The sequence below is a fragment of the Pteropus alecto genome, unplaced genomic scaffold, assembly GCF_000325575.1.
Source record: "Pteropus alecto unplaced genomic scaffold, ASM32557v1 scaffold20, whole genome shotgun sequence".
Classification (NCBI taxonomy): Eukaryota; Metazoa; Chordata; class Mammalia; order Chiroptera; family Pteropodidae; genus Pteropus; species Pteropus alecto.
The window spans coordinates 6,237,724-6,252,627 of record NW_006436298.1 but is presented as its reverse complement, the minus strand read 5'-3'; the positions used below and the strand labels follow the sequence as shown (position 1 = coordinate 6,252,627).

The 14,904-nt window shown below is 39.7% G+C and overlaps 1 protein-coding gene across 7 annotated transcripts in view; it reads right to left on the bottom strand.

Moving 5' to 3' along the window:
• Positions 1 to 2,199: 2,199 nt before the first annotated feature.
• Positions 2,200 to 14,904, bottom strand: part of PIK3R1 (phosphoinositide-3-kinase regulatory subunit 1) — an 85,471-nt gene continuing 72,766 nt past the window's right edge. For 6 of the 7 annotated variants that reach the window (XM_006913101.3, XM_025047776.1, XM_015590459.2 and 3 more), the window contains 9 exons: positions 11,184 to 11,286; positions 10,335 to 10,433; positions 10,056 to 10,236; positions 9,699 to 9,824; positions 8,786 to 8,928; positions 8,399 to 8,575; positions 8,235 to 8,303; positions 7,451 to 7,621; positions 2,200 to 6,390 (listed from right to left, as the gene is read on the bottom strand). In XM_006913101.3, the coding sequence (XP_006913163.1) occupies positions 6,201 to 6,390; positions 7,451 to 7,621; positions 8,235 to 8,303; positions 8,399 to 8,575; positions 8,786 to 8,928; positions 9,699 to 9,824; positions 10,056 to 10,236; positions 10,335 to 10,433; positions 11,184 to 11,286 (1,259 nt within the window). In that variant the 3' untranslated portion in view covers positions 2,200 to 6,200. Of the gene's footprint in view, positions 6,391 to 7,450; positions 7,622 to 8,234; positions 8,304 to 8,398; positions 8,576 to 8,785; positions 8,929 to 9,698; positions 9,825 to 10,055; positions 10,237 to 10,334; positions 10,434 to 11,183; positions 11,287 to 12,708; positions 12,852 to 14,904 lie in introns of those variants that run through there. The other variant, XM_006913102.3, reaches the window with a different exon arrangement.

Genomic DNA, 14,904 nt, shown 5'->3' with positions numbered 1-14,904 from the left:
GGCTGTCCATTTTGATTCACCTAAAGTGTAGCTTTAAGACATCAGCAAGATAAGTGGAGCCTAATTCTGCTAATGCTTTCTTGGCCTTTGTCACTGGCAACACAGAGGACCGATCAACTGCAGTGATCTGTGGTCAGCAGTCGTATTGTGGGCTATAGTTGTGGTCAGATTGTAAATGGAGAATGAGAGAATTGAGCAGTCTCATTCACGACACCCAGTCACAGCATATGCCCTGGAAGGAGCCCCAGAGACTATCTCGACTCATAATCTTATTCCAGATACAGTTGGAAGCCTAGACAGGTACACTGAGTTGGTCAAGTTTCCTCAGTGGGTTAAAGACAGAGCTAAGACCAGTCTGAGCCTCCTAATCTATAAATCAGCATATTATCTTTCCTGTATAGAGTCTATACTATGAGCATAAATTTTAAAAGTAAAATATATTTATATCATTCATTAATGGTAATGACTTTTAAAATACTAATATTTCTGTTTCAACAATTGGATGACCTTAAGTAGTGATTCTCAAACTTGATTATGCATTAAAATCACTCAGAGAGCTTGTTGAAACAGATTTGCTGGGTCCTACTCTTAAGAGTTAGTAGGTCAGGGGTGGGGCCCTGGAATTCACACTTCTAACAGGTTTTGAAGTGATGACGCTAATGCTGTCAGTCTGGGGACCACACTTCAGGAACCACTGGTATAAAGCAAACTCTTGCCATTTCCTGCCATTCATCACTGGCCACTTGTGCACTGTCCACCAATTGAGAGCTGCATGGTTAGATCCCCAGCAGGAAGAGTGACTGGTGAAATTTTCTTTGAACTTCCCAGTGCATTTTCTGTTGGAAGGCTGTTACAGCACAGGGGTAAAGTGCTCTGCCTTGAGTCAGACAGCTTATACTCTCTACTCTGTGCTCTAATTGCTGCATGATCTTTAGTCATTTAACATCTAAGTTTAAGTTTTATCATCTGTAAAGATGTGAGGATATTGTAATTCATAATTGTGGAAGGATTAAATCAGATAATACACTGAAGTGTTTAATGAATAAAAATAACTTGGTATATCAATCAGAGTCCAGTCAGGAAAAAAAGAAGTGACTCTAGCTCTTATAGAGAGAGTTGAATAAAGAGAAATAGTTACTCAGATGATGGAAGGCCTCAGAAACCAAACAGAGGGTGATGAGAGAAACCAGAGGTTTAGCCGCAGCAGCAGAAAACAGCTACCACCCCTTGGGCTAGAGTAAAAATCGGCAGGGGGGTGTTGCGGGCACAGTGCTACCAGACCTCAAAAGCCAAAGGCTTCTATTGAGCAGGAGAGAGCCTAGTGAGGCAGCTCACACCCCAAAGAGAGAAGGTCTATCTGGCAGGAGCTGGAGCCACAGGGGAGGCTCGCTACCTAAACGCCAGCAGGCAAAAGACCGTGGAAATAGTTTTCTGTGGTACAGAACAGAGCAGGAGAAAAGCAGGAAATGCGTCTGAGCTATTGCCATCCTCAGCAAGTGCTAGTCATTGTTGTCATGACTGTGATGATCTATGTGCCCCTTGTCGGCATTACTAGACTACGTCTTCATGCCTAGGACCCTCACTGTGCCTACGTGTGAAGTGCGATATGCACGGAAAATGGCTGTGTTGTAAATTCATTCAGCAGTAAAAACAAAATGGGCAGGTTATTTCAGATTAAGAATAGTTTGACTCTGTTGATTAGCTGCTACAATGTGAAACCTGAATCTGGAGTGTGCTTAGCTCCCTGCCTACAACACAGTGTCACAGTCAGCATGCTGCATAGTCCCTGTATGGTGAGTGTTCAAAATAATGCAGCCTGTAGGACAGAGAGACCAAACCAATTTCTTCACAGACCAGAGTTTGTAGAGAATTCTGAAGGTTTGGAGATGGATATAGTGAAGGAGGAGAGGGATTGAGAGACAGTGGGCATTCTTGTATTCTTATAGCAAGAACATGTCTTAAAATGACATCACCTAGAGGTATATTCATCATTAAGTATATAGTGTAATTATGTAAACAACACTGAGCCATCAATCATGTGACCACTCTTAATGTCCTTCTCACTTTATAAAAATGAGGTAATAGACTGAAAAGGGGTGGGTGGGAGACTATAGAAACAGCAACTTTTATTAACCAAGAGAGCAAGAGAGTGGCTTTAGAAATATTTCTTAGGTGATAACTGACATTTCAAACCATCGCTTAAGTTTCAAAACAACCTTTATTCTCTTTGAAGACCTAATACAATGCATTAAAGCAACTTAAAACAAGACATAGCTCCATGAAATCTATAGCTTGAACCAAATGTCAAGGAGGCACACTCCCCCCCACCCGCCGCCCAGTTGCCTTGTAAAGGCAAAATTACAACTGACCATCACATCCTCCCTCTCGTCAAAAGACCAACTTTATTTTAACAATGTCATATAAACAGATTTGTAAAAACATTGAACAGGTCGTAGCTTTAAAAAATACACACATATAAATGAGTTTTGTGTGTGTGTGTGTGTGTGTGTGTGTGTGTGTGTGTGTGTTTTAATAGCAGCATCCTGGGCAGCTAATGCTATCTCATGGTGACAAGTTTAATGTTAAGTTGGACAGTGTTTCCAATGAACCGAATTATCTTCCTTCCTTACTCATAATACCAGTATTTTATATAACTAGATTTTTTAAAAATAAGAATTTGGCATTTTAGAACTTTGTCCCATGTGAGGCATTGTGCTTTAAACTGCCCCTTTCTTAAATGACCCTGAACTCAAATTTCAGGGTCTGCTTTCCAACTGACTTGGATACCATGCATAGCAAAAGCACAGTTGTTAAAACCAGCAGAATTTTTCTCCCAATAAGGAACATCAGTAGGACTTCTCAAACACATTACTAGTTCATAACCAGCTATATGACAAAGCAATTGATCCCCTACAGTGACAGCTCACATAAACACATTTTGACGTGACACATTGAAAACGAGGATTTCCAAGTTAAGCAAGTCATCTAGACCAGCTTCTCAAAAGTAGTAACTTTTAAAAACAGAAAAAGCCAAAGAATTATGAACTTCTCACTTCACTTGCAAACAATTTTCACCTTTATAAGACAAAACAAAGCAATTTCAGAGGGAAAAAAAACAACCCATACGCATATACAAGAACTGTACTACACATTTGCTTGTTATATACTTGAATTCAATGACTGGATCTGTTCTGGCTGAAAGGTGTACTGGAAACACAGTCCATGCACATATACATATATACATATATCCAGGGCCGTGAAGTTGTCAGATGTTGCAAACACATGCTTTTTCACGTTATAACTTTTCCGTCTAATATCAGGTTATAATTGTTCTTTCTAATATCAGGTCCCAATACTCCCACTTCTCTAGCCTTGTCACAACCTCTCTGCAGCTTAGCTTCTGGCTTTTAGGATGCTACGTGGGGTGGGGAAAATCAATGCATGGACAAGAGCGTGTATCAGAGTGCCTCTGCTGTGTCCATTCCTATTCTTGAGCCACTGAGACAGTGTTGTTAGATGACCATCTGAATGAACCCATGGAGCCCTGCCGGTCAAACACCTAGGAGGACATGTGTGGTGGGCACGCGACACACAGTCAAGAAGGCATTTGGCAGAGGTGTGACATCAGAGGTGTGGTGTCACTCCCTCGGATATGGAACGAGGAATCTTGCCCTTGCACTTCAAAGATCTAGTGTTTATGCTTGAGGTGCAAAAATAAGGCAGGTGCCCACTACCATGTCATCTTGCAAAGTGTTGAAGCAAAAACACTGTTAATGAAACATTCCATCTCAGATCTTATATTTTAGAAATTAAATGAAAATTTATACTTAATAGCATACATGGATGTGCTACCAAAAAAAAAAAAAAAATAGTCCTAGTTTATAAACTACTATGCGACATGGAAAGATAGTTTTAAACCAGACACTCACAGACCCAAACCAGCGAGATTATCAATTGTCTGGAGATGAGAGGGAGATGGTCAGATCAGTGTAGTCAAGTTTGAGGGCTGACAGTCTGGCTATAAGACTGACTATTGCTAGCTTCATGTAAAGAGGGAAAAAAATACATTCTACAGTTAAGTCAGCTGCTAGATGAATTCTTCCAAAAGAATTTTAAAAGGAACAACATTAACAAAACCCCTCACTCTAGTATTTGAAGGGAAGAGAAATAAAGCTGTGGGTGAATCTAACGTTGAGAAAAGAAAACAAATTGTAACATTCTATTTTAATCTACCAGCGTAGTGCCCACGATTATAATTATCCTTTATTCCTCCCAATACATGTACAATTTCTCCCGAACAGAACGGCTTTTTGCATATGTGAATCAGGGAGCTCTCTCACTCTTGCCTTAAATTGGAAAGGTGACTCTAACAACCCCTTCCTTTTCCCCACAGTGAAGTATAACACATACAATTATTTGGATGAATGAGGACTGTCAAGATGATCCCTGAAATGGCCATGGCTTTAATGAGCTCCACACAGCCCAGAGCAGTAAGTTACAATCATACCTATTTGCTTTCTGATCTAAAGTGAATAGAAAGCTAGGGAAATAACAAATATCCAGATAAAAATATTTTTCAGATCATGCTTGCTCTACAATGAATGTTGTTTGTAATGGTAGTCTAATGTTAAAAAGAGACATACTTTCTAACTGTAGCAACTATACCTTGAAATCAATGTTCCAAACAAAGGTGGAACACTGTTCCTGGAGCCTGGCTTCCTTCCTAAGAACTGAAAATATCTGACCAGCTGCACTGTGTTAGAGTCCTAGTAAATTTGTAATTGTCATAATTGATAACTAGCAGATCACAGTAAGAAAAGACTGAAGTAGAAGCAACTTCACTTTGCAGCGAAGTTATTTACTTCTCTAATCATGAAAAAGAGAAAGTGCATACCACCGTGCCACCCCACCTGTACATCCCTTTGCTACATCCCCCACTCCCTAGATTCAAGAAGTTCACAATTCTTTATGAAACAAACATTGCCAGGTACCGTATTTGAAGAGTCTTGAAACAACATCGTTGAACTCAGTAATACTTTGTCATATTCATATATCTTTTTTTTTTTTTTTATTGAATAAAGCAGCTTTGAAGCTTATCAGGCACTGCCCAACAAAACATTTAGTCCAAAAAATCTGTTATGAACTTTTTAACCTTGGGCTAACAGCCAAGTACTCTGTACAAGAAAAACTGTAAAATATTTCATAGTTTTAATTCTGAAGCCTTTTTTAAAAACTGGCATCCTGTACATTTCTTTTAAAAAAAGTAAAAGAATAACAAAATGAATATTAACACAAAAATCAGAGACGACAGTATTTTCAAGCAACAAAAATTGGGGCAAGGGAAGCTTATTCTGAAGTTACATTTAAAACTGAGATAACAACTTAATGAAAATTAAGAATTGCATAGCGCTGTGAATTTAGCCTTCAGCAAAACAAAACAGAAGCTATTTGGTATTGATACAAATCCATCTATTTGATAGTTAGTCATCCAATGTTATGTACATATTTTATATATTGAATGTCATTTTAAGTCCCGTTTTCCAAGTTCCGCTTTTCCGTTGGATTTTTTGTTTCTTGAGAAGTTTAAACAAAACAAAACACTGTGGCACTTGGCTACAATAGAATTTCCTCTGAACGTACGTGAGCCAACGTTCTCCCAAAGTGTTCCTTGTGAGGAAGTGCCTTTCTGCTACATATTGTTCATTTGTTAGAAAATGAAGTAATCCACAGTGCTAAGTGTCTGGGTCCAGCGGGCACGGCTAAACCAGGCTGGGCTGAGCGTCCCCAGGCTGGGCCTCTTCAAGCCCCATACATCCTCTGGTCCCAGCTTTGAGCTGGTAAAGCTTCAGAAAGCATTGACGAGCACCATAGTTAAAGGCCTCTTTGTCCCTGCACGCAGAGATTTTTGCATTTCTTTTTCTCTTTGTGTTGTGTGTTCTGGTGGTTTTAAATTAAACCAGAAAAAAAAAAAGAGGGAAGGAAGGATAAGCACTCCAGATTTGAAATGTCTGGTCATCATCGCACAGCGCTGGGCTGCGTGTCTTCCCCCACTGCTTTTTTTGTCAAAGGCTCGAGTCCCATCTGAAGGCAGACGGCTTCGTTTCCACAGCTCAGTTCTCAGGTCAGGCTGGAGAGGAGCCCTGTGCTTCCCGGAGGCCTCGGGGTGGCTGAACTTCAGGAGGAGGCGTGGGGCCCGTGCTTCATCGCCTCTGCTGTGCGTACACCGGGTAGGCTAGTGTGACGTTGAGGGAGTCGTTGTGCTGCACGAGGGAGGTGTGTTGGTAATGTAGCACCAGTTCCTTCAGAGAGCTGTACAGGTTATAGGGCTCGGCAAAGCCGTAGCCGGTCGCCGTTTTGTTTATGACACAGTGCTTTACCTCGCCGTCCACCCTGGAGAGAGAGAGAGAGTGTGAGCAAATGCCTTTTGAACTTGTCCAGCACAATTTGTGACTCCACAAGGTATTTTTAACAAAATCATCGCCATCAAAAAGTAGATTCTATGCAAGCCAGTCTCCCTGTAGGGAAGAGTCCTAGGCTAGCAGTAGACTCGTGTCTCTGTCACTTACTGGCTGAGCAGCCCAGGTAAGGGAGCGTGGCCTCCCTGAGCTGCTGTATTTTCATCTTCAAAATGGTTTAAAAAGATAGTAATATAACGGCTGGCTTTCACAAATGAGACGATGTACGTGATGTGCTTGACAGAATGCCTGGAATGCAGTAAGCACACAAGTGGTCGCTTCTAACCGTCGTCATTAGCGCCGCTGTGTGACCGGTCATACTATTACTAGTTATTAATAGGCTTCCTCCTCTCGGGACAGCCTTAATATGTCTACACGCCTCTTCATCTTGGCATTCACTATCCTATTCCCTTGTCAAAGTTCTTACTCCCTTCCTGCTGGACTATGTCTTTGCTTAAACAGAGAGAGCTCATGGAGTATAATGTTCTAGAACCTGTCTCTCCTGGAGGACACTCACTGCTCTGAAATGATCCCAAACTCTTCATTCAAGGTACTTCCTAGACTATTAAGAAATGAACAAAAATATGCCACATGACGAAAATATCTTCTCTTGTGTGTAATTATCTCAAGGACAGTGATCAGGGTCTGTCTGTCTGGTTTTGACCTGTTCCTGATAGGGACTTTTTACCTGTGGGTGGTATTCTCATGTGAGTTAGAGTCTCGGGAGGCAAGCATTGCTATTTCCATTTTAAAGATGGGAAAAAAAAAAAATGTTGAATTGGGGCCCAACCCCCAAGCTCCCAACTAAGAAGCAGGTTTCTTTCTACCAGCCTCTATTAACAGACTTTAAAATATTATGCCGGTTTTCTTTTTCCTCCTCTACATTACTGTAAGATTCTCTCGGATTAGAACGTTTTCAAATCCTTGCCCGGCTGGCTGAAATACCTCCTTTAAGAAATGCTGAACACAAGAAATAGTTTGCTGGAGATACGTACACCACAGAGCAGGCGTAGCAGCCTTGCTTACTGCTTTCCCGGACAAGAAATGTGCCATCTCGCTTCCCTCGCAGTAGGTTTTCAGCTTTGTTTCGGTTGCTGCTTCCGACGTTCCATGTCTTCTCATCATGGTGGGGCAAATCCTCATCGTCTTCCACCAGTGAATATTGGCTAAGTAGGCAGGAGAGATGGTTTCTAAATAAAGTGCATGGGAGCCACTGGGCTGCCCCCTCTCACCCCGTCCCTCATCTCTTCTGCCTTGTTTCTGTCCCACCTACAAGCAAGTCAGAGCCATAACACAGGTCTGACTCAACCAGCCTCTCTGGCCTGAGTTTTCCTCTCATCGAGTTTAGCCTTCAAAGTACTCTCCCTGGCCAAAGAGTTCGCAGCCATGTTATACTCTTCCTGCGTTCAAGTCAGCAACTATGCTCAGACACCTGGGCAGAGAGGACGGTATTAAACAATCATGTTTGTCCAGTTTAGATCAGGAAATTGATTGACTAGGAGGATTGCCAGTTTTCAAATAATTTAAACATAACATCTACTTAAGCTTCAAAAAATAGACTGGGCCTGTGTCCTTTTTTTGTAAATTCTCTATTCCAAAAATACGTTGGGATTTTTGAGCTGTTCAGGGACATCATTATGGACACAATTCTGCTCTACAGCATTATGTGAAAAAGTCTGTATCTTCCTTCCCTAAACTTTCCCTTTAAAAAACGCTGGATAGTGAGGCTGAGTTTGTCCACTTTCTCCGCGAGGTTCCAAACTCGGCAAAACTACTTACTCTTCAGTGTTTTCATTGCCCAGCCACTCGTTCAACTTCTTCTGCCGAACTCCTTTCTGAGTCAACCACCTGAAGGGGTTTAAAAAGAAAATGTATTTATAGCTGATCCTTAATTCTGGCCATTACCAATCATTCGCTCACAGGGTTCCATTTCCAGTCCTTACATCAAGTATTGGTCTCGTGTCTTTCTCAGCTGAATGAGGTCCGGTTTGATGCTGTTCATGCGTTTGTCAATCTCCCGATACTCAGCTGCCTGCTTTTTCAAGTCTTCCTCCAGTCTTCTCCTACTGTCAACAATTTCACTGATTCGAGACTTTAACTTTTCATAATTATGCATAATCCTACAGGTAAAAGAGAGGCATCTGTAATCACCTGAGTTCATCGTGAAGGTTTCCCCAAGTTTATGAAAAGGTTCACTGTGGATTCCCAGCCATTTTCCTCAGGTAAAGAATGCTTTCTCTTCCTGTTGTTTAATCATTCAAAGCACAGAAAGCGAGATCATCTGGTTATCTCTAGCACAAGGACAAAGGGAACACTCAGGGTTCACCGACCTTTGTATTTCTTTCTCGTTGCCTTCACGTTTAAACTTTTCTATGTACTCTTTGCTGTACCGCTCCTGGGTTTGGCACTGTTCTTCAAATATTTTTATGGTTTCATTAAATGCTTCAATAGCCGTTCTTTTCATCTGGATTTCCTGCAGCACAATTTTAATAAGACAATGTCACACCTTTCATAGAACAGGCAAGTTCCCACTGTGAAGCACGACCAGGGCATCTGATCTGCATGACTGTCTAGCACACAAGCACTTCATCAGCAAGGTGGGACTCTAATTCATAAAACCCATTAAAATGCTCTCAGGAAAGCACACATTTCCTTTGGGCATTTTCCCAGTCTATGGAAGATGACTGCTTGACAATTTCCTATAGTTTTCATCTTTGTTAAAACCATTCTACTTTTATCAGCAGTTCGTGACATCTATGTTGCCTTCTACTCCCTCTGGCGGTCCCAACCACATGATGGCCTAGAGAAGATTAAGTCTCTCGGCTAAAGTTACAGTCAATGTAGTCCGTTTTTCATGGCAGAGGTACATAATGCTTAAATCTCCATTTCCACACATTCGTCTCCAAGGTTAGACGAATCTGTGGAACTTCCGATTATTACTAACTTCCAACCTAAAAATAATTCTTCAGTCAGGAATTACAACTCAAAACCCATAGCAACTTCTTCATCTTGTGAACTTAGTTTATTATTCTGATACTTATAGGCTTCGTTTAAAAGGTTGAGGATACAATGAGTAAATTACTAAAATAGTCAATGATCCGCAAATAAATGATCTCTCCCCTCACTTTTTTTTGCAAAAATTCAACCCTTTTTATGAAGCTGACTATAACACGTGTTAGGTTTTAACACGTGTTTAGAACTAAGACTTCTAAAATTTTAATCTGATTGTCACAAAAAACTCACCTGGGAAGTACGGGTATAATCCTCATATAATCTATCATATTCCCGACTTTTTTCTTGAAATTGAGTGTTATATTCATGTAACTTTTTTCCTACAGCTTCAATATTATCTTCTTTAACAACTTGATCCTAGAAGGATTAGAGACCAGAGGAGAAAGAAATTCAATTGATAGGGTATTAAAAATTAAGAATTGTTTAATAAAATATCTGATGTAGAAAAAATCCTTAAAGAATTTTATTCTACTCTAAAATTGTATTTTGTAATCACAAGTACAAAGCTTTTTAAATTTCATTACATGTAAAGGTGTATTACAAGCATTGAAAGTATCTTATTGAAATAACATATCAGTATTTGATTACCTGTTGGTATTTGGACACTGGATAAAGTAATTTCACATCCAGCTTGGGATTGTACTGAGCTAGAGACTCATTCCGGTAGTGGTTTATTAATTCAACCACAGAGTTGAAGGTTAATGGGTCAGAGAAGCCATATTTCCCATCTCGGTGAAATATTTTGATTAATTTGTTATTTCCTCCTTTCCTGTAAATACAATATAAACATAATGACATAATTTTCTTTGAAGAAATGTTTTAATGTCAACTCGAACACTCTAATTTTAGCTACATTCTTTGACTTACCTTAGTGTAAGAGTATAATCACCATGCATTTTAGTAGATGCGTCTCGTACCAAAAAGGTCCCATCAGCTGTATCTCGAAGTTTTTCATTTACTTCTTCCCTAAAGTGAAAAGAACATAAGACAGTGCTCACCTCAAGGATTTAGTGACTCTGGGTGTATATATTTTTTTAAATAAACAGTTTTAGGTTCACAGTAAAATTGAGCAGAAAGCACAGAGAGAGCCTGTATTACGCCCCGTCCTTATAGATTTACATTTATTAATTTTCAGACCTTAACGATTCTTTGTTTACCTAAAAATGTTATAAACTTCATCTCATTACGAACAGGTGCATGGGAGTTGTAAAAAAAAAAAAAAAAAAACCTACTTTCACTATTGATATGACTGTGGTACTGGTTTTATTTTTTTAACCAAACACACTAATCACTGTGACAAATCAGCAAAGCAAGTCATGATCCCAAAAAGGTTTCCTCCCAAACCCCTCACTCTTAAAAAAAAAAAAAAAAAGACTAAAAGTGCCATTTTATTATGTGTAATATTAATTCTTAGAGTTTTGCCTAATAGAGAGTGACTTTATGTGCTGCCTTTGAGGCAGTGTCACTTCATCGTGGTGCTTCCCTGACATCTCTGTCAATAATGAAAAACTTCTCGAGTATTTAATTTCCTGTGGCATCCAGCACCCACAGTTCTCCAGCGGATCAGTGACTTCTCTGGTCATCTTTGGAAGAAAACCAACTATGCTTCATGCTTATACTGTATGATATCCTAAAAATGGAACTTAGCAAGCTGCTGCTTTTCCTTCTCTTAATCTAAAACTCTCTAGTGAAAACTAAGCATTTCTGTAGCCTTACCTCGAGATATCTCCCCAGTACCATTCAGCATCTTGTAAGGACATATTGTTATTCATACCGTTGTTGGCTACAGTAGTGGGTTTTGGTGGTTTAGGAGGCAGTGCTGTAGATAAAGAAGAAAGAAAAAGTTGTTTGCAACCCCAATTGAACATTTTAAATTAGACCTAATTTCTTTAGGCGCATTTCCATGTAGAAAAAAGTAGAATGTGAAATATAGCAATAATTCACAATTCCATGAGACACAGAAGACAGTTTTCTTTAAAAAACAAAAAAACACAACAAATCTTTCAGAGTATGACTCGGAGAAAAGAAACTGAAAAACAGCTTAGACACTAACAAAGAAATTGAGCTGGTCACTTGAATGAATTTCAGAGTAAATCCAGAGTCATGACATTTTCTACTTTTAGGTTCTAGTTATATTAAAGTTTCATGCCTGGTCAAATCCACCTAAAGAAAGAAACCATGAACATATGAGCAGGAGGAATCACATGGCTGGCTTTAATTTAATCTTATTAAATTAGGCAAATTTAGTTTCTGTCCTCCACAAATGCTGTTGTGGTGTTAAAAAAAAAAAAAAATCTACAGCAGTATGTTTTAAGAAGAGGAATTGGTTTTCTCTAATCTTAGTATTTTAGGCACCGTTCTGACAATAGCCACTTGAAGAAACTCATCTGACCTAAATCTCTTTAGTGTCCATGTCCATGTCCTGTTGGATAAATTGTGCTCTATATGCCAAGACCGATTAAAAACCATACTCCTTTTCCTCAATGTCAAATCAGTATTCATAGACCAATTGGGGACAAATGAGAGACTGCAGTGTTTGAGATTTCTTAATTGGGAGGGAGGGCTGACGTTGGGATAAATTAATTTAGAAAGCAAAATCGGTCTAGGATTTTTAGCTAAATTTTAAGTCATAAGTTTTAGGGCACTGTGACTATTTTATGTAAAAATTATTTCAGGTGTCTATCGAGAATATTTTGTAAAGAGCAGGACTAAATAAGGGAGAGCTAACTTCTTTTCTCATTATAGTATCTTAGTATAAAAGAGCAGGCAAAGTCTCAACATTCGATTTAGAATAGTTTCAGGTCACCTAGAACTGAGTTGCAATCACTGCTACATTTTACATGCTTTCAAAAGTACCAAGTGTTATCACTGCAAAGTACCACACTGTTCTCATCCACGGTCAACAGAGAAAAGCAGCACAAAGGAGAACATCATTTTAACTAAAGGAACGACATACAACAATATAACCCAAATAGCAAAGACCTTGATTAACAAAAGACACCAGTGAAAAACTGGAATTCCATTCATATCCATTCAAGTAAGAATAAGCATTTACCACACACAGCCTGATCTGCTTGCTTCCACAGGCAGTCAGTTTGTTTAATTTTCAAGCTATGCTCAAACTAATTATTAAATTAGAATAAATTAATAAAAACAAGAATCTAAAAGGCTTTGTTATAGTAGTTGTCAAAAAAAAAAAAAGCCACAAAATTAGCTTTCTATAAGAATACTGCAGTATTACCTGGTGGATCCATTTCTATATAAAACATCAAGTCTGTGCCACAATTTATATCTGTCTTAGCATAGTCTAAATCCAGGTCTTCCATATTCCAAACAGTGTTGTACATTTGTGTGAGTTTCCTTGGCTGAGCTCAGTTATAAGAAAAGAGTCCGGCTTTCTTTGTAATGGTGTCTTGGAATTCATTTTAAAACCTATAAGGGGCTGCACTGTAACCTATTACATCACACACCCCAGCCAATCAAGTCAGAAAAATGTCACCAGACCACTCCTGCTTCATCATTTCTCTTTTATACCAGCCTTAGCACGATCCCAATCTCACTAAGAACCTACACTTAATAGCATGACAATGTATACATGCCCATCGTTTCAAAAAGGTGTTTAATTTGACTGTTCTCCTCCAGCAGTGAGTTTTCTAATTCCTTTTTTATTACTCCTTGCAGCATGGTATGCTCCACTGTTGGCAGGTTGACAAAAGCTGATATGCTGCAGCACGTAGCTTTTTTTTTTCCCCCTTTCCCTAGTACATCTGGGTTTTTAGATAGCCTAATCATTCCTTGGCTTAAAAATCTTATAAATGCATCAAAATGGTATAGTTAAGGTATATTTTGCAGTCCTTAAATACCACTCATATATATTAGGAGCAGAAAGGATCAAGAACTCTAGATATTTAATTTTAGTCTTACATAATTCACTGAAAACTGAGAACTTAAACACAGTCACAAATGTGTCACATTAGAAAGCGCAATTAAAAGAAAATGTAAAGGCAACATCCCCTCCTCTACCCAATACTGCAAAGTTAAAACTAGACTTTATGGAATAACAATGGAAATTCTTAACAGGAATGAAGATGTCTATTAGCAGAAATAATCACCATAACCGTCAACATTATTAATGAGAATTTTAATGTTACTGTCTAACAAGACTGGTCAAAGAAAGCTGAGTCTTCCGAAAAGAAAGAGGCCATATATATCAGAATGCAGAATAGGAAGACACTTATCTTGGCAAAGTATTTCTCACTGATGACCCCCATCTTCAGATTTACTGTGCTAATACTGCTTGTGGTGGGGAGCAGAGCGGGGGGCGGTGGGGGGGGGGGGTGCGGAGAGTGACGTAATCACTTTAGGGGGACTTCTATCCCCTCCATCCCAAGTGCCTCGCTCTGGGGACAAATATGACTATTCTTTCTTAGCAGTAGTTAATGTACAGAAATCAATTCCCCTATAAATCTAATTATTAATTTCAGTTCTTTAAAGTCATTCTGCATATAATCCTGCTGTTCTTACTGGAGCTTAATATTCATTTCCCTTGTGAATCGGTCTCTCTTTCCTTTTACAATATTATGATGGGGGGGGGGAAGCCACCCCTCCATGTAAATATGGTTGATTAAAAAAATTTTAGCAGGCTTTCTGATCTATATACACATGTATGTCACATATTTGTGTGACAATTTAAAGAACACAGAAGCCCTTGAAACTTAGATTTTCTATCAAATTTAGAATCATAAAATATATAAAATAGCAGAGCAAAAGCAGGACATTCTCTGTTCACTTATATCTCCGTTCTAGTTTAATTCATTTTCCCATTAACTAGGAAGGCAGACTCAGCCTATACCCTCCCACCCTCTCCCATTCACTTTTACATTTGCTGAAGGGTTTGAGTAACCCAAAACTCAAATTCAAATAAAAATGGTAAAAGTGGGGGTAGTGATGGTGGGTATGCCCTCAGATAAGATTCAGAAAATAATTCAGTTTACTAAAAATGTTGATGCTTTCCCCAAAAGGAAGGGAGACTGGTCTCCTGGCAGCTGTCTGACGGGCAGCCAGGTGGGCCACCCCCATGCCTTTGGGAGCACTTGGTGCAAACCAGTCCCGCTGCTGGAGCCCAGGTGGCAAAGCGACCCCGGGAGGAGGGCAGGGAGACAGGTGATTTTCCACATCTCTCCCAGGCCTGGCCAGGCACCAGCTTCCAGCCAAGCAGTTTGTAATTACCTCCTTCCACATTTCCAGCCTAAACCCCATCTTCCCCTCACACTGTGCCCCTTGAGGAAACGGGGGAGTGTCTCCCCTAATCTCCCATCTGCCCTCCCCAGGGAGTGCTTAATCTCTCTCTCTCTCTCTCTCTCTCTGACACACACACACACACACACACACACGCACACGCACACGCACACGCAAACGCACACACACACGAACCTCT